The sequence below is a fragment of the Antedon bifida genome, chromosome 5 (genome assembly GCF_963402885.1).
Source record: "Antedon bifida chromosome 5, ecAntBifi1.1, whole genome shotgun sequence".
In the NCBI taxonomy this organism is placed as follows: Eukaryota; Metazoa; Echinodermata; class Crinoidea; order Comatulida; family Antedonidae; genus Antedon; species Antedon bifida.
In genome coordinates this window covers 30,541,494-30,560,556 of record NC_136230.1, presented here as the reverse complement: position 1 = coordinate 30,560,556, position 19,063 = coordinate 30,541,494, and the positions used below count along the sequence as shown (strand labels likewise).

Here is a 19,063-nt window from a genome sequence, read left to right as displayed (position 1 = left end):
GAAATCGCGCCCTCTGTTATTAGGAATTTTCATTATGACAGGCTACTTTTTATTGGATAGTTTGATAAAATTATCCATTAAAGGACCAATCAAAAGAGCTCTAAAATGTCATCATAATGCAACAACAGAAGCACATGTCACACAGTCAGTAGCAGCTGTGTAATTTTTCCAGTCCCACATTATTTACAAAAAAACAATTTTAGATCCCTTTATAAATGGGTTTACTAAAGTGAGAGTGTTAAGATAATGTTAATGTTGTAAAAATTGATTTGCGTCGATGAAAGAATAATGTTATTTATTCAAATTTAACAAATAGACGCAGTTGACTGGCTCGGCACCATTATTTCACAATGAAGACTTCGAAAAACAGCTTTGGTAAAGAAAAATATTTGTTTGTACATCTTTGTGATCTGATCATACAAGAATGTCAGTCAGTAACTTGGTTACCATGACATGTGACGTAAACAAATCATGCAATTTGAATCCAAATGAAATTATTCTAAGAATTTTGATACGTTTTCAGTAATTAATGTCTAATGAGGCCTACTATAATTAATTGTATTTTGTTTTCATTTTTAGGTGATGATATTTTGAACAAAACATCTTTTGAGTCAGAAAACCTTTATCTTGAAGGCTGCCATGAAAACTTAACGATTCGGTCCCGCATCGTAATCTTTGTTCTCAACTATTGTAAGACTGACAATGACATCTTTCGAGTTCTCCTCTGTGACCCATCTGGCAACAAGACAACATCATCAACATCCTCCACACCACTATGCCTACCTAATGAACTAAAATGTGAATGGTTGAAATCTGAAGATATACCAGATGTTGTTCTTCAGAGCAAATTGCCTGCCATCCTCTCATCAGATAGGTTATTGTGCTCGGTTGGTCTGTGTATTGTGTTGCGAAGAATTGTGCGACAAACTCACAACAAATCCCCAGAAAGGAATTTAATCGCCTTGTTGGTATGATTTCTGCTGTTTGATTTGTAAATAAATTTATACTAAATTTTCTTCCATTTTTGATTATTAACATTTACAATTTTTTTTACAGGGTCATCAGCAAAGTTGCTTGAGAGGGTTTGCGGAGGGTAGTAGCTGGACGAAGTACTGCGAGATAGAACTACCAGCTGATGTTGACCAATGTTTAACCAACAAAAACATTCCTACATCCATCCTCAAATTTGAGAAATGTTTATCTCTGCCAGTCAGAATATCTAACCGAAAGAAACATCAAAGAATTTTGAGAAAGTCAATGTCAGATAGAAAACTTAAAGAGGATGAAGTTAAAGGTGCTACTGGGGTATCGTTGGGTGCAAGTAAGAGTGTTGACTCTGAAGACAACAGTAGTTGTTCAGAGACGGCAGGTGAGATTTTGAAACATGGTGTAATAAATTGTTCTCCAAAACCTTCAAAGAAACCTAAAGTTATCTCGGAACCAGAAATAGATATTAAAAGTGACAGTAGTATTTCAGACAATACATCAAAACCATGTACTATATCTAAGAAGCAGTGTACCACATCTAAACCGGTTTCTGAAGAATTTCTACCACAACTGGAACACATCTTTGCAGAAGGTATCAACATGTCACTAATTGATCTTGTGGTATTTCCATGCGTTCATCTGATTCTTCATCAAGCAGTGCAAAGTAACCAAATGACCCTTTTTTGGAGGAGTCCTCTGGTCCTGATGTGGTATCGTAGGATGTGGGACGTGAAGGAAGTTAAGAACTGTGCTGAAGCCTGTAAAATGTCTATGGTTATGCCACTGTCAAAAGTGATGAAAAGTCTCAGTAATCTTGAAGAAATGGTAGAAGTAGAATTAGATGCACCAAATACTGAAGGCACTGGTATGAAAGAGGCAAAACCAGTCTCAAAGTAAGTATCATTTAGCTGCGATAGTGAATGCTTACTTCAACATTCAAATGTGATGCGATGGCCGTGTTGAATTCACAGGTGAAACCATTAAAAAAATCTTTTATTTTGTATCTGCTTTGACAGGTTTTTATTTTTTTTCTTTAAAATTTTATTCAAAATAGGCGTGGAATGCGAATGGGAATTCAACGTAAAGCTGCGACTTTACTGGAAGCACTAAATGATGAAGAACTCGTACTTAAGTTTGTAAAGCATCCATCCTCCAGGATCAAGATACTCTGGGACCAGCTCCCACCTCAGGTTCATCCTGCCTATGGTGTGTACTCTATTATTTCAATATGGAGAGTTGGATTGTGCGATTTGTAGTGGAGCTGTAGCTTGGTGGTTAACATGCTTGCCTTCAGATTCCAAGGTTCAGAGTTTAATCCTGACATGGTGCCAGAGTTGTAACTCACGACTCTTTCAACTGCACTCCCTAAGCCTCAAATGACACTTAGTTTATAAGCATTATAAATTATAAAATAGTTTATCCAACCTGTAATTGGTGAGTTACTCGCTGTTGGATGCGTATGTAAAAAAAAAAATTAAAATATAAGATGCCAAATTTTATTTTTTGTAGGTGATGTCCCTGGTGAGCGTTCACAACGAAAATGTCAGCAGATTGAAAATATTGTTGCAGCTGTGAAATTGATTGCTAAGCCTGGAGACTATGTTGTTGACTTTTGTAGTGGTGGGGTAAGAACACTTGTGTGCCTTAAGCTCTGTCTACACTATAAAACTAGTTTGACAGTATAAGTGTGATGTGTCCAAATATGGTAGTGATGTGTCCAAATATGGTAGTGATATGACATCATCATCTCCATATATGAGCTTAACTTCCATCCAATAGTGTGTATCCTGTGTGAAACCCATACAAAAGAGTAGTAACTGATGAACTTTCACAGCACAGTCACTAATATTGTCATTAGGTGTTTTCGCTTCACTTTAATGCATCATGTAAACTGTGATAAAGTTGACAAATAGTTTTAAACTATTCAGAACATTTGATAGAAACAATTTAAACACATAAAAAAAATACTTACAAAAAATACAATCACTTGTATGCTAATCAGCAATGTGTTTCTCTTAGGGTCACCTTGGTATTGTCTTAGCTGCTGTGCTACCAGACTGTCACATCATATTGGTTGAAAGTAAAGAAGTGTCAATCATTAAGGGCCTGAACCGAGTTAAAGAATTAGGCTTGAAAAATGTTACATTCTACTTGGGAAATATTGACTACTACCATGGAAAGTTTGATATTGGGGTAAGAATCTTGATTATGATCAAGGTCTGTTGCTTCCATTTTGACAGGGATATACCACTAAACATTCACCTATTAAAATTAAAATATCTACTTTTATAAGCTGGTCCCTTTCACATTGCCTAGCAAACTTTTAAGTTCAACACACCAGATGTGTGCCCCAGTGTGTGTAAACTGGGTAGTAGACTCCAAGTAGAATCATGATATCCAGTCTACATACACAGCATATATAAGATTAGCTAGCATACACAAGTCTAGCATACACAAGTCTAGCTTGCATACACAAGTCTAGCATACACAATTATTTACTGTTGTAAAGTCAGAGCCATATATAGAGAGAGTTACGACTTTGCGTTCACGGATTTCAGAAAGTCACCTGGTGTGCACACCGGCCATGTTTGTGTCCAACTATGCCTATGTAGCGTATGGAGTCGAGTCATTTGCTTAAAAAATGTATAACATTCACAAGGCTTTAAATATCGAATTTAATATCAAAACAATCAATTTGTTTAAAGGTTTTTGTTAAGATAATAACGAAATCATAAAGTTACTGCGAACATGATTTTTAAACAACAAAATGTAAAAACAATGCATTACTATAGAGAATCGCTGTACAAACTAAACGCGCACGCGTAGAGCGTGCATGGAGCGCACAACCAGAGCCGTTCCGAAATTGCTATTTTTGTTGTTTTTAATCATGTTCGCAGTAACTTTATAATTTGTTTATTATTTTAACAAAAACCTTTAATCAAATTGATTGTTTTGATATTAAATTCGATAATTAAAGACTTTTGAACGTTATACATTTTCAAAACAAAAGACTCAACTCCATACGGTACATAGGAATAGTTGGACACAAACATGGCTTCTAATCCATTCGAAGTCGTAACTCTCTCTATATATGGCTCTGTGTAAAGTTACAGAATACTGCCCTCTATATGATTATGCAATATTGCAACTTCCGTCTTGCGTTAGGTTTACTGTTGCTGACAGGTTGCAAACGTTTGAAACCTATTGCATGTGACAGAGCACCAGCTGATTTTCTGTTGCCCCAAAAAAGTATAATCATTATGCTCAACTGAATTTCCCATCGCCTCTCTCTTACATCCTGTTGTACAAGCTTATTTGAAGCCATGAGAATTAGGCATTTGTGTACATAAACAGTTTGCCAACAGATTGCATATTCTGTGCCATATTTTGCTGCACTTCTGAACGGTTTCCCAATGTTTTTCCAACCAAAATTATCACGATATCTTCGATAGTGATAGAAATATTGGGGGATTGCAAAAGAATGTCCATGTATTGTTACATACGGTGCACTTGATCATGGTAAAAACAAGCAGGCTACATCATTACTAATGTCTGGCAGACTTCCACTCAATTCCATCCAAGAACTAATTAATTATTTGTCAGTCATTAGTTATTAGTTTTATTGTTGAATGATATGTTATTGAATCTATTTAATATAAAAACATAGTTCCATAACAATAAATTGAAAACTTGGATTGTTGGGTTAAGCTCAGTCTACACTATCAAACTAGTGTGACAAAAAAAAGTGTGATGTGCCCAAATATGGTAGTGATATGCCCACATATGGTAGTGATATGACATCATCATGTCCATATATGGGCGCATCACATTTTTGCACATAAAGTTTGATAGTGTAGACAGAGCTTAAGAGTATCTCAATCAACAACATCTATTGATTAACATCTTTTACAGGTGTCGTTGCATGCATGTGGTGTAGCAACAGATATGGTAATTACGAGATGTATACAAAATGATGCTTCGTTCGTTTCAAGTCCTTGTTGCTATGGTGCTGTGAGGGATACGCACGTTATAACATATCCGAGGAGTGAAAGATTACGAGAGAAACCCCTCTGTTTTGAGGTAAATTAACATTATATCAGTTGGGTTTTTTTTTGTAACTCCATACTGTAACATTATTATTGTTGATATAATCACCATTTATAAACCAAAATATCTGAAATAATGTTACTCCACTAAATTCTATATACACTTTATATTCATTGTCAGTATCATTTCTCAAGGCTCGTGTTATTAGTTGCAATTGTGTGTTTTTTATTTCATTTTTTGTAGGATTATAGAATATTGGCTCATGCTGCTGAGCATACAACATGGGATTTTGACAGTGACACTGCCAAACAAGGTAATTCTTTGAAATTCTAACAAAACGTTTGCATTTTTCTGATCGTCAATTTGAAATATAATTAAATTCTTGGTCCTCTCTCCATGACGGTTGTCATATAATGCTTTGTATATGTATGCTTTTCTTTTTTATTGTATGTATATGTTTCATATGGACAGTTTCTCTGAAATAAAGTTGAATTTAAATTGAAATACCTTAAACAATAAATAAACATTTACATGGTCATGAACAATTGAAAATAATACTATAAGTGATGCCTTGAACTAGTAAGCTATTTTGATTTGGTAATTTTATAAACACACTGATACTGTAATATGTCCTTTGTCGTAAATTTCAAACAGATTATTTTGGAATTCTAAGAGGACAGGTTACACATGTAATTAAAACTTCCTTCCAGTTGGATGTAATCGTTGCAAGATCTAGTAATGTTTATGTGGACTCTAGTCTGCCTTTCTTACTCATTCGCCATCACGTTTGTATAATTTATAACGGAAGCAAGCATTTCCCAAAGTGCTGACTCACCCATCCAACAACTATCAAACATATCTATTTTTTTTGTCGGCGCTACAGTTCATAGATTAAAGTTTTACAGCTTCTAATTTTTAATGAAATTTATGTTCAAAATAATATTATGGAAACATGTGATTTGAATTGTTGCTTAAATGATTTTAAAGGAAAAACATGAATCGAAAGATAAACTAGAATGCTGTAATTGACAAGGCTGAATATAATTTCCTTACAACTCTATAAATACTTTAAATTCTGTTATATTATTTATATCTCATCTGCTTTAGGTTTATGTGCATTTCTCCTTCATTCAACGTTATTTTAAAGTTAATATTTCTATTTTTATAAAGCTCTGTCTACACTCAAAAACTAGTTTGACAAAGAAAGTGTGATTTGCCCAAATATGGTAGTGATATGCTTAAATATGGTAGCGATATGCCCAAATATGGTAGTGATATGACATCATCATATCCATATATGGACATCGCATTGTTTTTGTCACATAAAGTTTGATAGCGTAGACAGAGCTTAACATACTGACCTGCGACCTCAGAACATAATAATCTTTATGCATCAAAATCCATATAAAAGACTATCACTACATACTTTGTGTAGTTTTTGTTTGGAGTTTAAGTTTTAGTGGTTTATTTTTAAATTACTTTGTAATTTCAGCCAAATCATGCATGGCCTGTATTGATTCTGATAGACTGTTTTATTCTATGGAACACGGATACCAGGTGTGGATGACAACAATGGAACCATTTACATGCACTCCTAAGAACAACTTGCTGATTGGTGTCAATACAAACAGAGCAGATAAGCTATCTATATGAAGGCAAACTTTAACTTAATATTGTAGTAGTAAGGAGGTGGGGGTGGGGTGAATGGTAGTGCTGATAGTGCAGTCCATTGCTATATTTTGTTTTTAAAACAGCTGCATTTAGGGCAGACACATCCTATCGTTCTGGTAGTATAACAATTTCTCTTCTATAATGGCAATAACATATATAGGCCCATTGTACACAATGTATTTGTTGTTTGTTTACCAACTGAAAAAAGTGCCTACACCCATCGTTAAAAAATAGGACCAATTTTAGAAAAAGTTTGCCCAGAAAACTCAAATTTTAGCATGCGAAACATTTTAATATAATATTCAATAAACAACAATTTAAACTTTGAATACTGTTCTCATTTATTTATACAAACATTGTTTATGATGTCACCTCTTCTTACGTTCTCTTATTTTAAAATTTAATATAAATAGACGCTGAATGGTGCCAATTTGAAGAATGACTGATTTATTTACATCTAACTATTCCTGTGACATTACAATCATTTATTGATATACTTTGTCATGCCGGCTAGCTCAAATATGTCACAATGTTGCTTACAAATTATGTATTAAATTGTAAAACAGATTGATTGAAATTGAAATATTTTGATTAAAAAAAGATATAAAAACAAACTGCTACTCTTTTTACTTTATCCATGATGCAATTAATTTACTTTTTATCGAATACATAAATGTCAGTCTGAAATGCTTCCTGTTTGTTTGTTTAATCTGCTTATTGCAATCAATTTCTAGGATAGCATTCCACACAAAACCTTTCCACATTACATACTTCATTCGAGACATCATCGTTTATAAAACCCATTATTTTACACACACTGTAGCATCTCTAACATTAAACTCCCCCTAATACAAAAAAATATCTTATGAATTGTAGATATATTTACTATTAAAAACTCTCTTTTTCAGATTTTCTAAATGTAACATGCAGTTTATTATCACTAACAATTTGACAGTTACTCTTTCAGTATCTTAATATTTTATTTTCTGATAATGGTTGTTGCGCTTGCACGGGATAGCGTTCCAATCTTGATGTTGACTCCCGGTAACGCGTTGCCAACTTCTTTTACAATGTTCTTCCATGCTGTGTTGATGTACATATGTTTACCTGGAAGAATAATCTTCTTGAATTTCTTGCCTTCTTGTTGCTGTAGGTGCCAATCGTCCAAAAGGTGTGGGTTGATGAACGGATCGCTTTTTCCGCCAAAGGTCGTGATATTGCAAGGCAGACGATCTTTGTGACGGCATCTGTACTTCTTGCATGTCATAATGGCTGCCTCGATCGACGGTATCATTCGGCTCATTAGACGCGAGTTGTTCAAGGTGGCTTGATCTAAGAAACTGAACTTGACGTTTTCTTGTTCCAGATTCTTGGCGACGTTGCCTCGTGAAGAAATGACTCGTCGAAGCTTTCGATATACTGATGTTGGTGCATCTAGTTCCTCTGGATGTGGATACGGCAAAGTTGGTGCGTACCATGCACTGATAAATAACTGAACAGGACTTGAGTTGAACTTTTTCATAATGTGATGGGCCGTTTCGAAAGCGATCAAAGCACCAAGGCTGTGACCAAAGAACACAAAACGATTTTTAATTAGTCGTGGAGCAAGAGCCTCGGATAGTTTTGTTACAATCTCTTGCATATCGTGTTGAGGTTTTTCTCGCTCTCTACCTTCCCATCCAGGAAACTGTAGCATGATTGTCTGAATGTTGTATTGTGCAAATAGATTCCTCCAGTGACTAAACATAGATGGGCCTCCTCCCACTGAAGGGAAGCATACAACCTGTCCGTGTGGGGCTGTTATGTTGTCGTCAATTCGGTACCATATCTCACCAGGTGTTGGAGAAATGGCTTGGTCAGCTCCATTATTTTCATCTTGTTCTGTAGAGCCTGACATGATCTTTTTGTAGATGGACTGCGTGAGATTCCTCATAGTCAGGTTGTCGTTAAGGAGTTCAATAGCCACAACTGACACTCCGAAGTTCTCATGGATTATACCGCTTAGCTCGGAAGACATATGTGAATCAAGACCTAAACCGACTGGGGAGGTATCTTCAGATATATCATTAGTTATCCCAAGTCTTTGCGCAATGTGATTAGATACCGTCTCAAATATCATGTTTGTCGCTTCAGTCGGACTTAGAAGTCTAATTTTCATCTTTAGGTCGTGTTCTGTAGCTAGAAATGTGTCTCTGTTTGAGAACAAGTTCTTAAATATTGATATTGTTCCCGCTGCTTCTTTGAAATGTTGGGAAAGCATCACACGATTGTTTTCGGCATACATTTTACGGTTGACTGAACCGGTCAATCCCAGCTCAGGATAATCTGTAACCAGCATGCATCCTAATCCTCTGAGAACATCTGAAGGAGAAAGACTCATCAATCCATTTTTCTCCCATTGGTCTACATAACCTTTTCTAGCAGCGAATCCTGATGTGTTGATAACACCAGGGCAAATCACTGTTGCTGGTAGCCCCATCTTCCTCCTCATGCTACAAAGAGAGGACAGAAAAGCGTTGGCAGCACAATAGCTTCCTTGGCCGCCATTACCAATCATCTCAACAATGGATGAGAACATAACAAAGTACTTAATTGGAAGATTCATGCGCATGCTCAGTTGATGTAAGGATAAAGCACCAAAGCCCTTTGTTGCTACAACTTCTTTCCATCTGTCTGGGTGTATTTGCCTTATAGCCATGTCATGATAAACAGTAGCGCAATGGAAAATGCCTTCAAGGGGTAGTTCGCCATTATCTTTGATTGCACATAGAGCCTTTTCAAGATTTCCAAACCTCATCAAATCGGCTTTTAGATGAGTTATTCTGGCACCGCTATCACGGAATATCTTGAATCGACTTATCGCTTCCTCTTCTGGTGTGAACCTGGAAACGACATATATGTGACTTGCTCCGCAGTTGACCAACCATTCAATGAGTTCAAGACCAATGCCCTTTGACCCTCCAGTTACTAGATATGAAGCGTCTGGGTTGGCTTGAAAACCGATGTCTTCAAAATTGAGGGTTGCCGAGATAGTGTCTTCGTCAACACAAACGGTTGTATCATCAAGTGAAGCGTGAGTGGCCTTTGCCAGTTTTGACATCTGAGCCGTTGGAATAGCAAGCGACTTGAGAGCCTGGAAGTCGTTATGGACGCTGAACATCTGCAGCAGGCGAGTCATCGAATCTTGTAGTCGTACACGCATCTGGTCATATTTCCCTAGACCCATGTCAATACCAATGTAATAAATGTTTGGTGGTAGTACTCCGATTTTGCATTCGTTTTCACCATTCTTTCCTGGAATCTGTACAATCGTACCGAATGGTTTGAGCTTGGCAATAAGTCTGTCAAGATGGTACCCATTGTCAATCATACCACCAGCAAACAGGAGAACATCAACCTCATTATCTTGAATCATACTTTCAAAGTTATCTGGTGACGTTATAACCACACGTGAATCGCCAAGTATGCCAAGAAGTTTCTCCACAGGAAATATGTTTTCATCATTCTCAACATGGATGAAAACGTTTGCACCCTGTTCTAACGCCAGGTGTGTTGTTGCAAGTCCGATCCTATCACTTAATGAGGACAAATAGACAATTACTGAACCGTTTTCATTCAGTTTTAATGTATCATGAAATGCAACAAACGCGGGCAAATAGTCCTTTACAATGTTAATGGCCTCAGTTGGTGTTAGGTTGCCTGGAACTGGGACAAGCTCATTGGCTGCTGTACAAATTGTCGATGTAACTACGCCATCTGCTTTGAATCCTAGAACAGTGTTTCGCGTCCTAAGCATAACGTGTACTTCTTCTGTGCAGTGAACTATCTTCCCAGAATACAGATATCCTTGCAGGCTATTTCCATCAGCTTCATCGTATTGGTATTGCGCGGCAAATGCACCGGCTTTTACAAGAACATCTTCCGGTCGTCTGACAAGTGGTGGATCGCTGTCCTGTTTCACCAGAAGACGTTTAGCTTTCACTGATTGTTCAATATTCACAATCCAGTTGGATGATTGTGTTGGAGCAGAGAAGCTTGACTGTGGTTCCATAACAACTCTTGGCGCGTAAACTTCAAACGTCATTTCTCTGGGGAAGTCTGCTGAAGGCCGTCGTGGTACTCGTCTTCTCATTACAACATGATTTTCGTCAGTTGGGATAGCTTTCATGTAGTTGTACAGCCAAATAGCTGACTCCTCTTGATCAATATGTGCAGGCAAGTCTATTGTGAACACCTGTAACTCTGGATCTTCGTGCATAAGTGTCATTCCTAAAGCTTGTACAGTGGATGACATTGGGTCAATGGGGTCAATATCAAGAACTGCGTGGGCGCTTCTAGTTACAAGCCATATTCTAGGCTTAACCTTCGCGTCATGCTTGCTTACGGCTTTGTAAAGGCTTATCGGGGCAATTGCGCTGATATTCTGTGCTTCGTCAAAGTTTTCTTCTGTAATAGCATCTATTGACCCAAGTTCACGAACATCTAGCGTTGAAAGAACGATTAAATCGGTGACCATACCAAGAGAACGCAGTACCCGGCGGAAGCGCTCATCTGAATCTGCTAAAATACGCGGGTCAAGCATACTGACAACATTTTCAACTTCTAGACGTTTCTTTAAATCAAAACAAACGCCGTTCTTGTCTTTGAATATCACTATTGCGCCTGCTTCTTCAGGGTTGTTGGGAATGTAGCTGATTGTTCGTCTGTTTTTGGATGTGGAGGCCGTTGGTATTTCCACTTCAGCCTTCTTTACGTAGACCGGAACCCATTCACGTCTCCAAAGCTGTATACTCTCATCTGGCTCTGGTGAATTCACATTTTCAAATATAAGTCTGTCGAACTGAGCAAATATTTTATGGTTGGCAGCATCAGCAACAACAATATACCCAACGGTTGTATCTCCCTCTAACATCATCTGCACGTTAAAAACTATTCTTGTTGGTGATTTACCTTTCATTAATATTCGTTCCACAGCTCTAGGAACTTTGAACCATTTTGTGAAACCACCGGTCTCGTTCCGTGCTCGCTGTTGCTCTTGTAACATGATGCAAAGACCAAATCCTTGGAATACGCTATCGAGGAAAGCGGGATGGAAGACAAAATTGTCGAATTCTCGTACGAGTGTCTCTTGAGCAGTGGCGTAAACCAGTGCTTCATTACAGTCGTGACTGAAATAAGCTTTTGTTGTGCTTTTAAAGTTGTCACCAAGTTCGAAACCACCTTTCCATAATGTTGCATAAAACTCGTCTTTTTCCATTTCTCTTGGACAACGTCTTCTGATATCATCTGTGGCAAGTTTTGATTCTAACTCCTCAGTTTGTTCTAAGATGTTCACGTTCGTATTTCGTCGTTTACCGATTATATCAACAAGTGCACTACCATGCAATGTCCAGCCCTTTTCAGTAGGATTATAACTTCGAAGGGAAAACTTTGCCTCTTTAGATCTTAGTTCAACGGTAGTCTCCAATATGCCTTTGACATCTGGTGTGAAGATAAATCTTTCAAAATTAACCCACCTTAGAGTGAGTATATCTGCATCTGGTAAAACTGCACGAGCAGCTGCTAGAGCAGTTTCTGTGTGGGCTGCTGCAGGTATCACAGCACTTCCTTGTAAGATATGATCTCTTAACCAAGGAACAGAACCAATTGTGAATTCAGAACGCCATACTTTCAAAGTACTCTCGTCATGGAAGTGAGACGTTTCCAAAGGTTTGCCCAGAAGAGGGTGATCTTTCAATGGGAACAAAAACATTTCCTTCGCTGTCTCTGTAGTAGCACTACAATGAACTCTTTGCCATGGGTACGTCGGAAGTGACATCACCTTGTACTCTTGTTCATTGAATAACAACTCTGTTTCCAATGAGTAGCCCTCTACGTGTAGTTTTGCTAGCGAGCGTAGAACATTAACCCGATCGTCTGCTAAATCGCGCGTATCAGTTGGTCGTCTGAGAGAACCAGTGATAAAAATAGATTTTGATCTGTTTAAATTTGAATTGATTACGTCTCTTACAGCAGGTGACAGTGATGGATGAGGACCAACTTCCAAAAAGCAATTGTATCCTTCTTGGAGAAGTTTTTCAACACCAGACATAAACTTCACTTGGCCTCGTATGTTCTTCCACCAGTAAGCTCCGGTGTTTGTGTCGTCCCTTGTTAGGTACTGATTTGTAACTGTTGACATCATCGGTATGACAGGGCTAGATTCAAGTGATTGTCTGTTTGTACTGTTTGGAGATAGAAACTTAACTTTCTTCAAAAAGTCTTTTCGAATGTGATCTTGTTGGTAGCTATGAAATGCGTTTGCAACGTGCAAGCGCGTACAGCGTAATCCCTCCTCACGCAGACCATCTGCAAAAGTTGTAAGTGCTTCTGTTTCACCAGATAGTACAATCTGAGTTGGACTATTTACTGCGGCAACATCAACAACACTTACACACTCACTGCCATCAAGTCGAGTCTGGATGTCCTCCACTGAATGTAGAACTGCGACCATAGTACCACGCCCTGTAGTCTTGCGTAACTGACGGCCTCTGTGATAAATGATCTTTATGGCATCATCTAAGGTAATCAAACCTGCTACGTGAGCCGCAGCAACTTCACCGACACTGTGACCGATGACGGCATCCGGCGTAACTCCGCGCTGGCGGTATAGTTCTGCTAAACCAATCTGGACGGCAAATATTGATGGTTGGGCAATTTCTGTGGAATAGAAAATAATTTTTATTAGATTAAGCTTCACGTACTGAATTACTGACAAAAAAATGTGTGATGTGCCCAAATATGGTAGTAATATGACATCATCATGGCCATATTATATGGACATTTTTTTGTCACATAAAGTTTGATAGTGTATACAGAGCTTAGAGGTAAGGGATGGTCAGGTTCAATCTACTTACCAGTTATATTGACAGTTTCCTTGTCTGTTTCTTTGGTTAGTGTGTGGACGAGTGACCACTTTGCGCCACATTTGGTCAATGCTTTGTCTATACGCTGTAAAACATAAGAAATAGTTCCGTGAATAATACTTTTAAAATGAATTAGAATTGAGTTGAAAGTCTTTCTACAACGATCACACCCAAGCGACCACCTCTTGTTATAGATCTGTCTTTAAGTACACACAGAGGATAATTTCAGGAATAATGAAAAACACTGAATGTTTTAACTAGACTTACCTTAATGACATTTCGGAAAGTTGGTTCATCTTCCATCAGATTTCTTGCCATTCCCCACCACTGTGTGCCCATACCAGAGAACACAAACACCAGACGGTGCCCTGATGTCCCATCTGCCATCTTTCCTTCCACAACATTAGTAGCAGCTCTAGGATCATGGTCAAGTTTCAGTCTGATTTGGTCAACAGCTTCTCTGGCAGATCTAGCAATAATACCCATCCTGTATTGATGATGGTACGACCGGACAGAGGCTGTGTAAAGAGAGTTTGTGAACGCCCGGTGGTCGTTGCCTATTGTATTGTTCAAATATGTTACCCAGTCATCCAGTCGTTTCAATAGCGCATCTTTATTGGCAGCAGAAAGAAATAGTATTCTTGGTTCTGGAGTATCGAGGTTGTTGTGGACTTCGATGCGATGTGATGGATCTGGTATTCTAGGTCCATAATATGGAAATGCTTCCATTACAATGTGAGCATTTGCACCTCCAAAGCCAAAAGAACTGCAACCTGCCAGTCGTTTCTTTACCTTAGGCCAGCGTGTCAGTTCTGTCGGTACACGTAAATTCAGTCCCTCAAAATCAACTGCTTCGTTTCCTTCCCGAAAATGAACAGCTTTTGGAATTTGTTCAAAGTACAAGCTAAGAGCAGTTTTGATTACCCCTGATACACCAGAAGCTCCTTCCGAATGTCCTATGTTTGATTTGACTGACGCCATGTAAAGAGGAGGTTGATCAGGCCGTCTATTCAACCCCATAGCTTGACCAATTGCATTCGCTTCGGTTTTATCACCAATCTGGGTGCCGGTGCCGTGCGCTTCAACATATTGAACTTCTTCTGGGTGTACCTTAGCGTTCAAGTACGCCGACTCAATAAGTGCAACCTGGGCCTCAAAGCTTGGGTTAGCAATACCGGGAGTACGTCCATCGTTGCACAAAGATCCACCACGTATCACACTGTATATCCTGTCACCATCATTTAACGCTCTTTGTAATGATTTCAAGATTACAACCCCAGCGCCCTCTGCTCTAGCGTACCCATCGGCTGACTTGTCAAAACTTTTACATTTTCCATCTGGTGACAACATGCCGGCTTGACAGAAGCCGATACTTGTTACAGGCATGAGTGAAATATTAGCGCCACCTGCCACCGCCATGTCGCAGTCGCCTGATCGTATAGCTTCGCATGCAAGATGAACAGAGTACATTGAAGAAGAGCACGCTGTATCAATCACATAACTGGGTCCGTGGAAATCAAATTCATACGAAATTCTATTTGCAGCCATCGCGGAATTAATGCCAGAGTTTGTATACTGATTGATGTTTTCATTGGGTATGCTTGTCAGTATTCCGTACTCGCTGGCAGTTAGTCCAATATAAACGCCTGTATTTGAACCTCGCGCAGACGATGCAGGTATTCCCGCGTTTTCCAAAGATTCCCAAACTACTTCCAGTAGAAGACGAACTTGTGGATCAAGATGATTTGCCTCCTCTAAATTTAAAAAATAAAAATCAGTTTTAGTTGGATTTGAAATTTAAAAACAAAACAAAATTGAAAGTAAGTAATTATGCAAAGTATTATTGAAAGTAAAATTAACTTCGGTTTGGGTATTGACGTCAACCTTAAGCTCTGTCTACATCAAACTTTATGTGACCAAAAAATGTGATGTGCCCATATATCGACATGATGATGTCATATTACTACCATATTTGGGCATATCACCACCATGTTTAGGCACATCAAACTTTTTTTGTCAAACTAGTTCGATAGAGACAGAGCTTTACTTCCCCTTTTTACTTGTTTTCACAGCGCTTCGAGATGTTTTGTTGCGCTTTATAAATTTAAAACCATTGTATCAATATTGCTAAGTAGAACTCTATCCATAATGCTATCTTATATGTTTGTAAAATTTACCTGGCGACATCTTGAAGAACTGTCTGTCAAACTTGAGAGGATCCTGTGTCAAATATCCGCCATTTTTGTTGTACATTTTTCCTGGAATTTTGTTTCCAGGATACAAGAAATAAGATGTGTCGAACCTGTCGTCTGGTGGTGGAATCGAACAATCTAGTCCTTTGGCCAACATATCCCAAAATTTGGCAACAGTGTCCACACCATTGGCATATCGACACCCAATTCCAACAATGGCTATTTTTCTATCAAGGTTTAGTGTCGGGTCATGGCTGGGACTCTGGCCTCGTTTTGGTCTTGCCCCTTCTTCAAACTTCATATTGTAGGATGATTTTGAGCGTACTGGAAAACTGAGCGCGCGTCGCCGTCTCAGCGTACTCGAGCTGTAATGTTCAATATGCTCCATTTTGTTTCCACAATTAAAACTTGCGGTGAATTAGCAGTTCTGAGGGAAAATAAACAACGGTGTGATGTATAAACAAACATTTTGCAAGAATTGTAATTTGAAAATTGCATTTCATGATCTGTTATATTACATCTGTGTCATCACCGATGATACATCGCCTTGACATTTAGGCATAGTTCAGTGTCAAAGTTCATCAAACAGCTATGTTAATATTTTTTCATTTACATCATCAGTTGTAGTAAATCTTACCGTTATTTAAATAGTTGAAAGAGATGTATACAAATAAGATAATATGAATGTTACGGTATACTATAATAAGCATACGCATTTAAGACGAATAAAATATATGCACGCGCTGTAAACTATTGTATCGGGAAACGTAAGTCGAAAGGATTACCGTAAACAATTAGCATCACTGTGTCGATGGACGAGTCCCCGTGTCTATTTTGAGGTATGGTCTGACAAGCAGACACACAGACAGACAGACACATACTATGATAGACGGAAGTCCGATAAGCCTTGGACTTACGCCAAGGTATATTGCTTGACAGAATAAGTGCGAGAAACATAACTTAGCTACATACTTAAAACTACTGTAGTTTTTTTTTTAAGATTTGGTAATTGATAGCAATTAATGCGTGTGTTCTAGCCTACTAGATGCGGACACAAAAATAACCAATGCCGGCTAATTGGTTCACACTAACATGCCTTTCACATTAAGCTCACAATTGTGATGAAAAAATACTAATCACTTTCGTTGTACCGAAGAATACTATAATGAATTATGTCATTACTACTTATTGATATACGGTAAGACTAAAATAATACCGAAGCTATCACAACGCAGAATGATTTGTAAGCATGCGTGGTAATGATTATTGCTTAGTAGCTTTTGTTACGCATTTTTTAGCAATGACTTTAAAGATTACAATTAATATTAATTGTTGCACTGCAATACCGAAGTTATCACAACGCAGAATGATCTGTAAGCATGCGTGGTAATGATTATTGCTTAGTAGCTTTTGTTGACGCATTTTTGAGCAATGACTTTAAAGATTACAATTAATATTAATTGTTGCACTGTAATACCGAAGCTATCACAACGCAGAATGATTTGTAAGCATGCGTGGTAATGATTATTGCTTAGTAGCTTTTGTTACGCATTTTGTGCAATGACTTTAAAGATTACAATTGTTGAAGGTATTGTTTCAAAGTCAAAGTAAAATTCGTACAATAGATCATAGAACGGTATTGTTCTAATTTTCAATCACGGAGAGACAATAAACAGTTATGCAAGAAATATGTGTCAATTAATACAGGTGATTGAATTATCTCCACTAACAAAAGATTCCATTAGTCATTGTTTAAGATATGATATTGATCTAAGTACAAACAGACGCGTGAGATGATGGTGGATATAGGCTAAGAATGTCATGCCAAGATTATGAATTCAAAGGATGTTCTACATTTAAATATTGCCACGTAGGCTGAACTCAGCTGACTGTGAAAAGTTACTAATTTAGTACTTTATCTTAAATTGAATATGATAGTTAAACATAGAGAGAAAGTAATGTCACATATGCAATGCATTTCTTGTAAACATAGCACAAGTATCCTTGAAAATACAAACTTTTTACATGACAAATATTATCAATTTCCCTACTTTTATAAGGGTGTGATTGACTACAAGGTTGTAGTGAAAGTATGTACAAAATACGGTATTTATATAAGCCTAGAAAATGCGGTAATGTTGTGATTCCAACATTATTAAACTATACCATCTACAAAAATCAAAATAGATGCAGCTCAACCGGATTAACTTTTGAGAGAACATATTTACTAACTTCCAATCAGAAAACTGGAAAAATTGCAATACTTTATTGTTACACCATCAACCAGTATTAAAACTATATTTTTTTTCTATAAATAAGTATTCAATGTTCGTCTGGAACAGGAATAACAAACTGTGAATAGTCTTTACTATTAGGTTAATGCATTTAATGATAGATAAATTAATCAAACACCATAATATTAGCATGAAGTCTCTGAAGATATTTGTAACGATCTCTGTTTTCAATAGATCTTCAATACTTAGATCTTAGTATACTTAGGCCTACAGGTTCTTGCCTAACTTATTACATACCGATTTGTGTAACGTAATTGCTACAAATTTAAAAAAAAAGTTACCTAACTAAGTATAGAATATATAATAAACATTTTCAGTCACAGTTTCAATAAAAACAATAACTGTATAAACCAATAAACCTTTGAAACTTACCTTTAATGTTTTTTAAAACCCAGTATTCATCGATAGCTGTTCCATAACTCGCTTTCTGAATCTCAGAATAAACTATAAAGCAAATTCAGGTGGTAAAATAAGATTAATATCTGTTAAATATCAATTCATTAGAGATTCATTTGAAGAAGTCTTAACCCGCTTGCAGGTTGTCTTCGAATGAACGCTATTTACATCATTCTCAGGCTCTACAACAGCATCTAATTTGGTCAACAATTTCCATTTCCCGCTGACCCTGTTATGTAAAAGAACTGAAGACTTGTCTGCATTTCCTGCCGATGACTAAACTTTGTGATTTCCAGTCTTTCTTCGTTTCTCGCTTTCCTTTAATTTTGTGTCCATGTTTATTTGAAGAGGAAATTGAAAAGGTCCGCCTTGGCTGAATCGTTGTCTCTAACTTGAAAGTTAATGAAATAATCACAAATTAAAGACGCTGTTTACACAACTTAAATAATAAATAGGATTCGGTTATTGGCGCTTAGGAGGCCTGTAAGTGTTATTTAGGATCAGTTTTATTTATACTATGTTATTGAAACATAATCAGTGTGTCTGTTCAATGTGAATGAAATAAAAATGT

The 19,063-nt window shown here is 37.4% G+C and overlaps 3 protein-coding genes across 3 annotated transcripts in view; 2 read left to right on the top strand and 1 right to left on the bottom strand.

Moving 5' to 3' along the window:
- Positions 1-19,063, top strand: part of LOC144843626 (uncharacterized) — a 61,065-nt gene that overhangs the window by 40,625 nt on the left and 1,377 nt on the right. The gene's annotated exons all lie outside the window — the stretch shown is intronic.
- Positions 147-7,034, top strand: LOC144843668 (glutathione S-transferase C-terminal domain-containing protein-like). Its single transcript, XM_078700552.1, has 9 exons — positions 147-375; positions 580-968; positions 1,057-1,880; positions 2,042-2,193; positions 2,497-2,612; positions 3,007-3,180; positions 4,900-5,067; positions 5,278-5,347; positions 6,527-7,034. Exons 1-9 carry the CDS (start codon positions 351-353, stop codon positions 6,685-6,687), a joined length of 2,079 nt encoding a protein of 692 aa, XP_078556678.1. The 5' UTR covers positions 147-350; the 3' UTR covers positions 6,688-7,034.
- LOC144843667 (phenolphthiocerol/phthiocerol polyketide synthase subunit C-like) lies at positions 7,037-18,541 on the bottom strand. The gene is made up of 5 exons (XM_078700551.1): positions 18,469-18,541; positions 15,788-16,229; positions 13,878-15,364; positions 13,602-13,695; positions 7,037-13,404 (listed from the first exon to the last, which is right to left on the bottom strand). Exons 2-5 carry the CDS (start codon positions 16,188-16,190, stop codon positions 7,685-7,687), a joined length of 7,704 nt encoding a protein of 2,567 aa, XP_078556677.1. The 5' UTR covers positions 16,191-16,229; positions 18,469-18,541; the 3' UTR covers positions 7,037-7,684.

Bases quoted from the DNA above. Each gene is read 5' to 3' on its own strand.
- LOC144843668 (XM_078700552.1), top strand. From the start codon at position 351: ATGAAGACTTCGAAAAACAGCTTTG. The intron at 2,194-2,496 runs GTGTGTACTCTA...TATTTTTTGTAG, and splicing joins TCAGGTTCATCCTGCCTATG to GTGATGTCCCTGGTGAGCGT. The intron at 5,068-5,277 runs GTAAATTAACAT...CATTTTTTGTAG, and splicing joins AGAAACCCCTCTGTTTTGAG to GATTATAGAATATTGGCTCA.
- LOC144843667 (XM_078700551.1), bottom strand. From the start codon at position 16,190: ATGGAGCATATTGAACATTACAGCTCGAGTACGCTGAGACGGCGACGC. The intron at 15,365-15,787 runs GTAAATTTTACA...TTTTAAATTTAG, and splicing joins GTTCTTCAAGATGTCGCCAG to AGGAGGCAAATCATCTTGAT. The intron at 13,405-13,601 runs GTAAGTAGATTG...TCTATTCCACAG, and splicing joins GGAAACTGTCAATATAACTG to AAATTGCCCAACCATCAATA.